At 35.8% G+C, this 15,664-nt stretch overlaps 1 protein-coding gene across 1 annotated transcript in view; it reads right to left on the reverse strand.

Moving 5' to 3' along the window:
* Positions 1-7,005: 7,005 nt before the first annotated feature.
* Positions 7,006-15,664, reverse strand: part of Klhl1 (kelch like family member 1) — a 375,629-nt gene continuing 366,970 nt past the window's right edge. The window contains exon 11 of the mRNA XM_031361505.1: positions 7,006-8,118. Within this exon, the coding sequence (XP_031217365.1) occupies positions 8,059-8,118 (60 nt within the window). The 3' untranslated portion in view covers positions 7,006-8,058. The remainder of the gene's footprint in view (positions 8,119-15,664) is intronic.

A 15,664-nucleotide genomic window follows, 5' to 3' on the forward strand; every position in this document is an offset into this window, starting at 1 on the left:
ATCAAGAATCTACAAATGGCATCTCATATATTACAAAGCTTCTGTAAGGCAAAAGACTCTGTCAATAGGACAAAACAGCAACCAACAAATTGGGAAAAGTTCTGTATCAATCCTATATCTGATAGAAGGCTAATATCCAATATGTACAAAGAACTCATGAAGTTACACTGCAGAGAACAAAATAACACTATTAAAAAATGGGGTACAGAGTTAAACAAAGAATTCTCAACTGATAAATACCAAATGGCTGGGACGCACCTAAAGAAATGTTCAACATCCTTAGTCATCAGGGAAATAAAAATCAAAACAACCCTGAGATTCCAACTCATACCAGTCAGAATGGCTAGGATAAAAAACTCAGGTGACAGCAGATGCTGGTGAGGTTGTGGAGAAAGAGGAACACCCCTCCACTGCTGCTGGGATAGCAAGGTGGTACAACCACTCTGGAAATCATTTTGGTAGTTCCTCTCGAAATTGGACATAGTACTACCAGAGGACCCAGCTATACCACTCCTGGGCATATACCCAGAAGATAGTTCTGAAATGTAATAAGGACACATGCTCTACTATGTTCATAGCAGCCTTATTTGTAATAGCCAGAAACTGAAAACAACCCAAATGTCCCTCAACAAAGGAATGGATACGGAAAATGTGGTACACCTACACAATAGAGTACTACTCAGTTATTAAAAACAATTAATTTATGAAATTCTTGGGGAAATGGATGGACCGGGATAATATCATCCTGATAGGGGAAACCCAATCACAAAAGAACACACATGGTATGCATTCTCTGATAAGTGGATATTAGCCTATAAGATCAGAATACACAAAGTACGTACCACAAACCATAAGAAACTCAAGAAGAAGGAAGACAAAAGTGTGGATACTTTGTTCTTTCTTTAAAGAGGGAACAAAATACCCTTGGAAGTAGTTGTAGAGACTAACTATGGAGCAGAGACTAAAGGAAGGACAATTCAGAGACTGTTCTACCTGGGAATCCTTTTATGGTCATTAAATCTAGACACTATTGTGGATGCCAGCAAGTACTGGATGACAGGAGCCTGATATAGCTGTCTTCTGAGAGGCTTTAACAGTACCTGACTAATACAGAAGTAGAGGCTCACAGCCATCCATTGGACATAGTACAGGGTTCCCAGTACTCAGTGAAGGAGCCAGAGAATGGACCCTAGGAGCTGAAGGGTTTGCAGCCCCTTAGGATGAACAACAATATGAACTAACTAGTACCCTCAGAGCTCCCAGGGACTAAACCAACAACCAAAGAGTACACATGGTGGGACTCATGGCTCCAGCAGCATATGTATAGCAGAGGATGGCCAAGTTGGCCATCAATGGGAGGAGAGGCCCTTGGTCCTGTGAAGGTTCTATGCCCCAGTGTAGGAAAATGCCAGGGCCGGTAAGCAGGAGGGGGTGAGTTGGTGAACAGGGAGAGGGGGGAACAGTGATTTGTTTTAATTTTGTTTATTTTTTGTTTGTTTGTTTGTTTTTGAGGGGAACCTGGGAAAGGAGATATTGTAAATAAAAAAAAACATCTGATAAAAAAAATCTCAGAAAAGAAAAGAAAAAAAGAAAAAAAAAGTTGGGATTGAGTAGATCATGTACTGTGCTGGAGAATCAAGAATATGATGTAAAATCAGCACCTTTATTATAGAGCACTGGGTGGGGAAGTGGGTACTATGGACAGCTGACTAAACAAATGCATATGCCATGTATTGATAAGGGATGAACTGAGTTTCCTAATCTTGAGAGAGGGTCAATCTCAGCTGCAACTAACTTGCTGGAGGAAGAATGTGGTTGATACCTTCTGAAGACAGTCTCATCTTTACATGGACAGAAAAGTGTCTTGCCATTCTCCTGGGACTGAGATGTGCAGGTCTTACCATATCCATGACTCTGAGACACTAGGGTTCTTGACATGGTCGTACTCATGTCAAGGATAGACTCATTCATAGAAGAGTAATGCAATAGGCCAGGCAGTGGTGGTGCATGCCTTTAATCCCAGCACTTGAGAGGCAGAGGCAGGCAGATTTCTGAGTTCAAGGCCCGTCTAATCTGCAGAGTGGGTTCTAGGACATCCAGGGCTATACAGAGAAACTCTGTCTCTAATAAAAACAAAAAAAGTGACACAATAGAATTCCTGGGTGTTTAAAAACACACTCAGTTCATTTAATGCTTCTGCACATTTATTTTATTTTTATTTTTTAATATTTCAAATTTATTTATTTAATTTTGTACATCACAGAGTAATACCCAGGGTCCCTTCACCCTTCTCAGAAAAGAAGAGGAGGGAACAAGGGGGAGGGACTTTGTTTCTACGTTTACATGAACCTATTTTGGTCTTATAATTTTATCTTTAAAATATAACAAACCACCTAGAGATCATTTCCATGGCTTATTTTCTTTCTTTCTATTTTTTTATGTTGGGGATTATAATATAATTACATTTCTCCCTTTCCTTTTCTCCCACTAAACTCTTCTAAACTTCCAAATAACCAACCACCCACCGTACTGCTCTCTCTTCAGGTGGCCCCTTCACACACACAGTCTCTTCCCCCAATCCCCATCCTCCTCTTTTGAGAGGGTAACTACCCCCTTCCCTCCAGGTATCTCCCAACCCTGGCACATGAAGTCTCTGCAGGACTAGGCACTTCTCCTACTGAAGCCACACAAGGTAGCCAAGTTAGGGGAACATATTCCATAGATGGAAAAGCATGAGGAACAGCTCCAGCTCCAGGTCTTGAACTACCCACATGAAGACTGAATTGCACATCTGCTAAATATGTTCAAGGGTCTAGGTCCAGTCCAAGTATGCTATTTGTTTGGTGGTTCAGTCTTGGACAGGCTTCAAGTGTCCATGTTAGTTAACTTTGTTGGCTTCTGTGGAGTCCTTATTCCCTTCTGGGATTTCAGTCCTTCCCTAACTCTTCTGTAAGACTCCACGAGTTCCATCCAATGTTTGGCTGTGAGTCTCTTCATCTATCTCAGTTAGATGATGGGTGCAGGCTCTCAGAGGGGAGATCCCCTAGGTTCCTGTCTGCTAGAAAATCTCATCCTGAGTGAGGTAACTCAATCACAAAAGAATACCCATGGTATGCACTCACTGATAAGTGGATATTAGCCCAGAAGCTCAGAATACCAAAAGTATCGAGGATTGGTGCTTGCCCAGGGAATGGGTCTCAGGTTGTGTCAGTTATAGCTTTGTCATTCCTTAGTCTGTTTCATCCCCCATTCTTGCATTTATAGTAGACAGATAAATTTTGCATCAAAAGTTCTATGAATGGCTTAATGTTCTTAAAGCCCCACTGGGGTTCATGCTACAGGAGGTGGTCTCTTCAGGTTCAATACCCCCACTACTGTGAGTCTCAGCTAAGGTCAAACTTATCAATTCTTAGGATTATTCCCCATTCCAAGTCAATGGCACTACCTCGAGGTGCCCCTACTCTTAAGAGGATAAAAAAACCTCATTGTAAATCCAGATACAAAAAATCTAATAGAATAGAAAGTGTGGAATACCTGTGAACTCACTGGTACAGGAAAAAAGCTTCTTGAATAAAACACCAATGGCTAACACTCTAAAATCAACAATTCATAAATAGGACCCAGTGGCTTATGCTCTAAGATCAAAAAATATACAAAATGGAACCTCATAAAATTGCCAACCTTCTGTAAGGCAAAGGATATTGTCAATAGGACAAAATGGCAATAAACAGATTAGGAAAAGATCTTTACCAATCCTACATCCAATAGAAGACTAATATCCAATATATAAAAAGAATTCAAGAAGTTAGACCTCAGAGAATCAAATACCCTATTTAAAAATGGAGGACAGAGCTAAACAAAGAATTCTCAACTGAGGAATATCTAATGGCCAAGAAACAACTAAAGGAATGTTCAACATCCTTAGTCATCAGGGAAAAGCAAATCAAAAAACCCCTGAGATTCTACCTCACATCAGTCAGAATGGCTATGATCAAAACCTCAGGTGACAGCAGATGCTGGTAAGGTTGTGGAGAAAGAGGAACACTCCTTCACTGCTGGTGGGATAGCAAGGTGGCACAACCACTCTGGAAATCAGTTTCATAGTTCCTCAGACTATTGTACATAGTTCTACCAGAAGACCCAGCTATACCACTCCTGGGCATATACCCAGAAGATGCTTCAACATGTGATAAAGACACAGGCTCCACTATGTTCATAGCAGCCTTATTTATAATAGCCAGAAGCTGGAAAGAACCCAGATGTCCCTCAACAGAGGAGTGGATACAGAAATTGTGGTACATTTACACAATGGAATACTACTCAACTATTAAAAACAATGAATTCATGAAATTCTTAGGCAAATAGATGGAGCTAGAAAATCTCATCCTGAGTGAAGTAACTCAATCACAAAAGAACACCCACGGTATGCACTCACTGATAAGTGGATATTAGCCCAGAAGCTCAGAATACCCAAGATACAATTCACAGACCACATGAAGCTCAATAAGAAGGAAAACCAAAGTGTGGATAGTTACCTCATAACAGGCTCTACCAGAGCCTGACAAATACAGAGGTAGATGCTGGCAGCCAACCATTGAATGAAGAAAGAACTGAAGGAGATGAAAAGGTTTGCAACCCCATAGGAAGAACAATATCAACCAACCAGTTGATCAAGACCCAAAGAAGCTAAACAAGAAAGGTCCAAGTGAGGATACTTGAATCTCACTAAGAAGGGGGAACAAAAAGGTCATCAGAGGGAGATGAATGGAGATTTGGGTGGGAGAAGAGATGAGAATGGGAATGGGAATGTGTGCTGTGACATTCCTGGAATCTATAGTGTTACCATTTCTGAAAGGCAGCAATAGGGCCATTATCAGTTGTGGTGGCAGAAGTTGTGATTGCTGGGGCTAATATAGTGACTTTTGGGTAATATTTACTGTTCTTAAACTCTTTGCTACTCTAAGGCCAAATGTCATGAATTTCTTGGGATTAACTCTGGTTGCATAACAGTGGAGAATTAGGTAAAGGATTTATTGCTAGAGTTCCCTTCTCTTCTCTCCTGAGATAGCCAGGAGCATCTCATTGGCCAGACTAGTTTACTCTTTGTGAACCAGAGAGAAAAGAAAAGGAAATAAAGAAATTAGTTTACATTGACAATGCACACAGACACATTTACATTCATACACACATATAGTTACCTGTGTCCAGCCACCTGTTTCATCTGCTCCACAACTATTCATACATGTCTACACATAGAGATACACACTTGATGGATAGATGGATGGGGGTCAGCCTTCCCAAGGCAACAACTTTATTTCTCTTCTCTGGCCTATTTATACACAAAAGTTCCATAGAAAATTACCTCATAGACCAAATGTTAAAAAAAAAAATGATGTGACTGAAGGATGTTGATATTAAGTTCAAAACAGTGTTTGATTCTCTATGTTTGTTATAAGTTCAAAACAATACTTTTGTACAGCCTTGTCTTATCATACTGCACACTTGTGGCTTCATTCTTTGACCTAATCTAAAATGAATGTTTTTCCTTGATCAAAAGTTTGTACCAAACCTATTTCTCCATTTAGTGTAATTATGAAAGCTCATTGCATTTATTTTTATGCAGCCATTACTTACTATTAGGAGGAGTGGGCACATTCTATTCTTGATTTTAACTTTATTACATCCTTCTAGCAAACAACTAAAACCGTCTCTTAAAACTTTCTTCCTAAGATTGTTTGAATCAAATCATGAATCCTATAAAATCATTAATTCGTCTAAACAAATTAATTCTTGAAAGTTCATCTTTGTGTAGATCTGCAGGGAATACTCTTCAACAGAATGAGCTGATGTCCGAGAAAACTTAGGCTATATAAGACTGAAGGAAAAGCATATCAGCTGCATCAAGCCATCTCTGAGATGAAGTCTCTTGGGACCTTGCCTCTTAGAGTTCACCCATCCTAGGCCATGCAAAAACGTGGGTCAATTTCAGGAAGATCACCTGCTAGCTTTAGCCTGTCATAGATGGCTTGAGACAGAAGATGTTCAAGATTCTGTGCTATAAGAGAAAGGGTCAAGAGGTGCAGAAGATGTTCAGGATCCAGTGCTTTAAGAGCAAGGGTCAAGAGGGGTACAAGGTGAGGAGAATGAAAAGAGATCATTTACGTTGCAATTTTCATTTTATCAGTATTTTGTTGGATGAAATATATATATATATATATATGTGTGTATATATGTGTGTGTATATATATATACACATATACATATACATGTATAAGTGAAACTTAAAGTTACTTTTTACTTGTATAAACAACCTTCCTTATTTGATCATTGATTATCAACTCCTTCTAAAAGTCACACTATGAAATTTTAGGTAACATAACTGTGAGGATTTTGTATATTTATGTGTTTATAATGTATGTGGAAACAGAGGTCCATGTGTGTTTGTGTTTTAACATATATATGATGGTCAGAGGATAACTTCAGGTGCTTGTTCTTGCCTAACACCTTGCCTGAGGTAAGTCCTTTCCTGTTTATCTTTATGTGAGACCTAAGTAGTTGGTTCTGGAGTTTCTGAAGATCCTCTTGTCTCTGTCTCATACCTGGATGTAGAAGTCCTAAGATTACAGATGCAAAATTTCACATCTGATTTTGAATAGGTCCTGGCAATCTGATATGAGACCCTCATACTTACATTGAAAATACTTTATCCACTAAGCCATCAGATGGGTTTCTACTACTAGTGGCCAAATAGTGCAAGATGACCATTCAAAAAGCAGTGAACTTGTATCAGAGGAAGTAACAGGGAAAAGGGAACTCACAAAATAAAAGAATATATTAGTAAATTTTATGCACATACACCTATGTAGAAATGCACACAAACAAATGCATATTTACATACAATGTATACACACATACACTTACATACACATACACACACACACAAAACAAGTCAATACCCTCATCATATTGTTACCTTTTCTAAAAAGTAAATGAAAGAAGATACACTTATAAAAGCAAATGCTGTATCATTTATTAACTATCTTCATAATTTACATGGACATATATTAATGAACATATTTAGGAACAATTACAAACATTTAAAATAATGTGCATATCAATGTAAGATGTTTGAAAGTGGGGACTGAGAATCAGTAGTCAGTCATCCTTCTAGCTATTACCATAATCACCCCAATTTAATGAGTTGGAAATTTTGCCTCAAATTTCTAAGTTTTGTTTTAACAAACAAAATTCTAAGGGATTTCAGCATGCAGTGGGTATATTAACATTCAGAATAACTAACATCCATGCTTTACTGAACTCTGCATGAGGCAAATGCCCATAGCTGTAGTGACTCTTTGGCTCAGTGTGTTGACAATGCAAAGCGATGTGCAAGCTTTATGAAAAGTCATTTTTGTTTGCCAGTTCCAGAATGATGACACAGTTGTAATAGAATCCAATCATCATATTGGATACAATATGCAGCCTTGATTAGCAGGGCAGTTTGTTTTCTGAATGCAAGAGACAGCAGTCATCTGTCTTTCTCATTGTTTTTATAACTGAGGAAAATGAGAAGGAAGCATATTTGTTTCAGCAAAACATTCTGCTTCTTGATATCATCACATTCAATAAAAAAAAAACAAGATCATTCATATTTTGTGAGATGAAATAGTATAACTTCTACTCTTGGCCACCTCTTGGATATCATCACAGATTATAAGAACAACTGAGTAGTCAGTCATTAAGTAACTATCTATATCACAAATATGTGTCCCTTTTGACAAACCATCCTTTGGTAACTCTAGTTATTGTATTCTAAAATGAAAAACATTATCAATAACCATTCCTGAACTAATTAACTATTGGCCATATGTTGTGTCTGATATTCTCTTTTTTCTATAATTCTGTTTGATCTTTTACTGTTTTTGACACCAGCAGGTAAATCTATAAAAATCCCGTTCCTGAGAAGTTCTCATTTCAGGAAGTTCTTTCTCATTCTTACCACACGATATAAAACAACCACAGTAGCAAAGAAAACCCCCCTAACATTATATAAATCTGTCAAGGTTGCTTGATGACAACCACACAGGCACCTGCTCTCCCAATATTCAGTGAAGCCATCTGTTGAAAAAGATGAAACAGGGGACAAAGGTTAATGTCATTGAACTGTACATAAGTTATAGTGCATTTTAAACTAATATACATGAAAATCATGAATAAATATGCTTATATTATCACATTACAACCACAGAGAGTACAATGCAATAAAATTACTGTAAATTTTACTCTATAAAAAGCAATTACTTTTATATTAAGATTATAAAACATGCAATCACTCAAAAATTTCTAACAAAAGAAGTAGAATTTGAGTGAAATGAATTTAAAATAGAAAAGTTTCCAACAATTTTTTTCATGGACACATTTGCTATGATTTTTTGTTAAGTTTCATTATAATAGTCATATAGTATAATAACTATGAAATTATTTCTACAGATATCATATGTAATTAAAAGTATTATTTACTGATCCTAGGCACAGACAACACACAGGGTCTTTTCATGAATACTTCATAATTATAGAATTACTACACTGCTTATTAATGAATGGAGAGTTTCTATATGAAATCTAGATATAAATTATTAAACACATTAAAAATATTTCAAAATAGCTATAATCAAATGTACTTTTGCTCTAATCTATAGATTTACAGTTGGGTTATGTTTTGCATTTGGTTTTCTTAGAATTAACAGATATATAGGAAATGATAATACATCATTTCAAATTAGAAATTAAAAAAATGCTAAAGATAAAATAATTAACAATCAAATATCTTCATATGATTCACAAAAAAAGTTATTTACTGAGAAACAACATTTAAATGCTTTTATGGAAATGAAACCACTTATCTACTAATTATTTTAAATGTATTTATTACTGTTCATCATCTCCACAGGATATTGAAACATAAAACTCATATAATTTCTTTTATCCTTTCACTTAATAAATTATCCACAAAAGCAAATTTAATGTACTATAGCTTTCTTAAAGGATGATTGTCTAAAATGTAAAGAGGAAGAAGATATACATCAATAATCTACTTTGCTCCTGAAGAGCACTTAACAAACTATATTACATTTCATATTACACTATGTATGGTCGTCTTCATATTATCCATATGACAAATAAGTCAGTAGAGTCTCAAGGATAGCTGCAAGTCTCATATGAGAAAGGGCAAGTGAAAGTGTTTACAGTTTTTCATCATTTAAATATTTTCAAGTGTGTTATCTAACATCATTGTTGTAGAAGACATTTTTCCACTCATTGTACATGAACTTCCAAAAGAAAGAACCTGTTGATGATGGTTCAAAAGAAATGAAAAGGAAGAAACTGAATGAGAAAAGCTGAACAGTTGAACATATATTTTTAAAAAGCCTCCCTAATGCTCTCTGACACATATTTAGCATGTGAAATGTCATGCAATAGACAATAGTTTGAGTAACTTTTCTTATTATCTGTATGTATTTATGTTTACCTATATTGATTTCAGTATTTTATAGGGGCAATATGCTTCCTCTTTTATAATCAATATGTGAGTTCCCTGGTGGTTTCTTTGGTTTGTTTGTTTTCTTTTTGTTTACTTTTTTTTCTGTGAATTAATTCCTGAATCATACTCAGGAGAAATAAAATAGACATTGGGAGTAGATAAAGGGAGAGAACTGGATGGGAGAGGAATTGGAAAGAGAATAAGTCAGGGGTCAGGAGTCAGGAGGATCATATGTCAGGAGGAGAACTGGGGTGGGAGCTCTAGGATATGCCAGAAATTCAGGACAGGGAGGATCCAGGGAATCTATGGGGTTCACTCTAGCTGAGACTCCTATCTGTGAGAGATATAAAGCATGTTGTAGCCACCTCCTGTAGTTAGACAGGGCTCTCATTGGAGGAATAAGGACATCAACACACCCACAAAACCTTTGACCCAAAATGTTTCCTGCCTATAAGGTGTACAGGGATAAAGATGGAGCCTAGAGTGAGGGAATGGCCAGCCAATGATTGGCCCAACTTAAGACTCATTCCACCAGGCAAGAACCAAACTCTGACACTATTAATAATACTCTGTTATCCTTGCACACAGAAACATAACTGTTCTCTGAGAGGCTCTACCCAGCAGTGATTAGAAACAGATGCACATAGTGGAACACATGCCCCTGCGGCATGATTGGGTAATTTTTGAGAATATTCCCAAGAGTGTTACTGCTGAGTCTTCAGATGATCTCTTTCCAATTCTGAGGAACCTCCAGATTTATTTTCAGAGTGGTTGTACCATTTGCGATTCATCAGCATGGAGGACTATTCCTCTTTCTCCATATCCTCTTCTAACATGTGTTGTCACCTGAGGTTTTGATCTTAAACATTATGATTGGTGCAAGGTAGAATTTCAGTATTTGCATTTCTCTGATCACTAAGGACTTTGAACATTTCTTTAGGTGCTTCTCAGCCATTCGAGATTCTTCAATTGTGAATTCTTAGTTTATTTCTATACCCCAATTTTTGATTGGGTTGTTTGATTTTCAGGTGATTAACTTCTTGAGTTCTTTATATATTTTAGATGTTAGTCCTCTATCAGATGTGGGGTTAGTGAAGATTTTTCCCAATCTGTAGGGTGCTGATTTGTCTTATTGACTATGTCCTTTGCCTCACAGAACTTTCCAGTTTCAAGAGGTCCCATTTATCAATTCTTGATCTTAGAGCATGAGCCATTAGAGTTCTGTTTAGGAAATTTCTCCCTGTGTCAATGAGTTCAAGGTTCTTTCCAATTTTTGTTGTTGAATTAGTGAAGGCTGAAAGAAGTTGAGGAGAAGGGCAATCCTGTAGGAGGATCTCAATAAATCTGGACCCATGAGATCTCTCAAACAGTGGACCACTAAACAGACAGTATAGGACAGCTGATCTGAGGATCCCAAACACATATAGTAAAAGACTGCTGGGTCTGTGTTGATTCAGAGATGATGCATCTAACCCTCAAGATACTTGGAGGCCCCAGGGAGTTTAGAGGTCAGGTGGGGTAGGGAGTCTGGGCATCCACATGGAGACAGTTGTGTGGGAAATAGGGAGGAGGTATGGGATGTGGAGCAGGGTAGATTGGCATGGGGAATGGAATATGGAGTGTAAAAAAAAATTTATAAAATAAAAAAAAAAAATTTCTAAGGGGTTTGCTATTATCACTGTTGCCCAAGTCAGAATTATAATCAGAAAAAAAAAATAGTAAATACTGTTTTCTCAGTATTTTATCTCAAATTCCTGTGCAGAGTATCACTGAAGTAATATCATTTAATGTTAAAGATTGTCAGGCTTTGAAACAGAAATATGTTCTATTATCAGTATTTCAGTCAGTAAACTGTATAGAAGATAAGAATCCATAGACGGGATAGAAGCAATCAGCATCATTGGTAATATATTTATATTTATGTATTTACTTTCTCAGTTTTGAGACAGGATCTCACTATGTAGGCCTAGATGACCTGGAACTTGATATGTAGGCTAGGGTGTCTCAGGATCACAAATGTCTATCTGTTCCTGCCTCCTGACCCCTGGTATTAAAGATGTTGATCTATCTAGTAAGTTTTATGAATATATATACACTAATGTTTTGTTAATTCAAACTATATTTATAAAATACTATTTAACAAATAAAAATTATCCAATTACACATTAAAAATAATAAAAAAATAAAAAATAGAAACAAATGCAGAGACCTACAGCTAAACATTATGTAGAGCTGGGGGAAGTCTTGTGGAAGAGCTGGTGAATTATTGAGGGACTCTAAACAGATAGGGACTACATAAGAAGACCAGCAGAGACAACTAACCTGGACCCTTGGGGCCTCACAATGACTGAAACACCAACCAAAGTGCCTACTATGGGCTCTTCCTAGGCTCCCTATGTATATATATGTGGCACATAAGCAGCTTGGTCTTTATGTGGGTCCAACAACAATTGTAGAAAAGGTTGTTCCTGACTGTTGCCTGCCTGTGGATCCTGTTCCCCTAACTAGGCTGCCTTGTCAGCCATCAGAGAGAGAGGATGCCTCTATTCCTGCAGTGACTTGATTTTCTAGGGTGAGTTGATATCCAGGGGGTGGATAAATTCCCCTTTGCAGAGAAGAAGAAAGAGGGTGGATAAAGGGAGGGACTGTGTAAGGGAGTGGTACTAGGAGAGGGTCTGTTATAAAGACATTAAACTGATGAAAGAAAAAACTCTATTCAGTTCTTCAAGAAACTTAGAGGACCCATGGTCTTCTAGAATAATCATCACAATGCCTAAATATCTCAAGCCAGTTTAGTTCCTTCATCCTTCCTGTTTTCTCCTTTGAGTTATGAATCTGTCTTCCATAATAATGTTTTGTTTCTCTCCAAACTTGCATTCTCCTAATCATTTTTAATCTGATCTAATCTAATAATTTAGATACAATTCTTATTCATTGTTATTGATTAAAATCCTTCATTATGAATCCTCTTAAAGTCAGGGATCGTTAGTATTTTTTCTGATCATATGCAATATTTATCTCCCAAGACCTAATGTTTTCAATTTTACTTCTTTATTTTTCTTTTCTTGGATATTTTCTTTATTTACATTTCAAATGTTTAGTGAAATTTGTCATGAGATATTTCTCTGGCTCTTACAGATGCTAATTTAAAAGCCAAATCATTCCCAGACATTTACCTGTCTAATTCACTACCTCTATTTTGGGCTACATTTAACACTTCATTTATAGAGGAAGCATTTTCCACGTATTTCATAAAGGATATACATCAGTGATGAATTTCCTTTATCAAATATTTGATCATTCTTTTCTAAACAATGCATATTTAAAAATTATTTTGTTTAAATGTTTTTTAAATGTTTTTAATGTCTTTAATGTTTTGTTTCAATGTTTTTAAACTGCATTTTAAAAAATGTTTTAATGATACAAAATCATTAAACACATAAAAAATATTTTATTTAAACCAATTTATCAAATATAGTTTAAAATAGTTCTCCTTGTTACAGGAATTACCAAGTTTAGAATGGTAACCTGAAAATTTTGGTTACAGAATCACTTAGTATACCCAACTGAGAGTGTAGGTATGGTATCAGCTTTTCTTGTTACTCTTTAACAACTTTCTGTACATGAACTAGTTACAAATATATTTAATTCAGGAAAAAGAGAATAATGATAGTCTTCAATTAATTTATGTGACAAACATTTACATATATCCTATAGCATAAACATCATCTCTGAATTTCTGAGGATTGCGAATGTACACAGCACAGAGGCAGTGAGAGAGTCTCCTGGAAGTACAAAAGCCAATGCAATTTTACCTAGGTAAGAGAAATATGGAAAATTTCTGAAAATTTTCTCTATCCAGTGGAAGGATTGAACTCAATGCCATATGACAGAGAAAGAATCCTTAATACATATATGTGCATATATTTGTATAACTTTCTCATAAAATAAATGAACAATTATGAAAACGGTTTTAGTATTATAATTTTGTCTAACCAACAATGTTTTTAAACATATATATATTCTTGGATATTTTCAGAGTTTTTTTTTTTTGCTCTTTTATTAGCCCTTCGCGGGGGCAAGCCAAAAGATTTAGTGTGTAAATGGGGTAATAATTACCAGCCTTACTTGAAGTAGAAATTTTTGGTTGCATCATGTGATGTTCTGCTGTAGCTGACCCGTGAGGAGATATGTGATGTTTGGATAAGTAGAACCCAACAGTCAGTGAACGGGCACTTGCATAGCTCACAGTGCAATGTGTTATTGGTCTCTGGCCTCACTGGTCTTCACTTCAATGAGAGAGGTAGAGGACTGTTCTTGGCTTTTTGGTTGGTTCTGGTTGACGCAGCTGGCTCCTGCACGTTAGGCAGAGGCCTGGCAGTTTCTGCAGAATTGTGCCGTCCCTGCTGATTCCTGTTTCATGACACTCTTTGAACTAGACTCTTGGTATTTTGACACTACTGAACTGGACTGCTGGTGTCTTAATGATGAAGATTGGAATTGCCCCAAAGAACTAATGTGAGGGCAGGGAGGCTGGAGTGGGTGGGTGGGTGGGGGCACACCTTCATAGAAGCAGGAGGAGGAGGAATGGATAATGGATTTCTGTGGGGAAAACTGGAAAAGGGGATAACAATAGAAATGTAAATGAATGAAATATCTAATTTTTTAAAAAATGAAATAGTTCTAAACAGGTCTACATTCCGTTGTCCCATTTATCATCTTTCCTCCTTTGAATGGTGTGCTAGAAAAGAGGGGGTTTGGAGTATTAGAGAACCCTCATTAAAATAGGTTTTGAAAAAAATCTAAGCATGAACATACTGAACAAAGTTATTTTACAATAATGAACATTTTCCAAAACATTATATAGGTGTATATTATATATACATGTATATGTATATATATATATATAATGCAAATATATTATATACATATATAATGTTTATGTTTATGTGTCTAGGAGATATGTGTTAATAGTCCCTCAGTAGCCTTAAAAGTCTAAGAGATGAAAAGATATGAAAGTAAAATACTTAATTTAGTACTTATTTTAAAAAAAATGTGTCACTATTTTACCAGATATGAAAGCAAATATTTAAAAATAGTACTTTTTAAAATTTATGTTTAATATACTAAAGCAAAATCATAAAAAACAAATCTTCTGTTTATAAAATTCTATATGAACTAGAGAATAAAATTTCTTTAAAAGATGATGGAAAATAGTTGGTTTTTTCCTAATTACTACACACATTATTTTGATTTCAATTTTAGTGGAATCATGAGCACAATGATATTTTATGATAAACATTTAATTAAAATATCACATTACATCATTTGTGTGTCTCTCAATTCCATTTCTTTTAGGTTGATTTGTATTAGTACTATGTCTAAAATTCACAGCACTGAAGAGGGTCTTTTCTCAAACAAATAAACAGTACTTAATTTACACAACATCTCCTGTGGAAACACTAGGGATTTAGTAATGTGAAACATCCAACTATATCCTGCAGCATTTTCATGAAATAATATTTTAAAAATTCATCATGTTTTCCTTTGTACCTGATGCCCTTTGGGTAAAGAACTCTCTTGCAATTGAAGTAAACAGTAAAAAGTTGAAGAACTTAGTTCTAATAGTGCTCTTTCTCCCTAGTGTTTTTCTTTTCATAATTCACCAAATGTATGTATTTTATTGAATTCTAGAGGGATTTTTTTTCTGGACAGAAATATTCACAACGCAAATATTTTGGCCTGACAATTGCACTTAGATATAAATCCATATGAGTGATGCTCTTGAGACAGAGTCATTATTAAAGATGGATCATTTGCAATGCCTACATGTACCTATATGTAGCTATTATTAATATAAACTTATTAATATTCCCCAGTCACAATTTTCTCCATTTTATGACCCAAATCAGAACATTAAGCATATTAAGTCACATAAATTGCATCTACTGTATTTTCAAGGAAATAAAGATTTTGAATTTTACTGCACTCATCAATAGAAACATTATTTATTAAAAAATATCTTACCATTAGCTTTCAGGATAAGCCAAAAGGTAGAAAAATAAAAAGAAAGGACACAACAATTGAATCAAAGGAACATATCTAAGAATGTTGCTACTCCCT

The sequence above is a fragment of the Mastomys coucha genome, unplaced genomic scaffold (assembly GCF_008632895.1).
Source record: "Mastomys coucha isolate ucsf_1 unplaced genomic scaffold, UCSF_Mcou_1 pScaffold9, whole genome shotgun sequence".
Classification (NCBI taxonomy): Eukaryota; Metazoa; Chordata; class Mammalia; order Rodentia; family Muridae; genus Mastomys; species Mastomys coucha.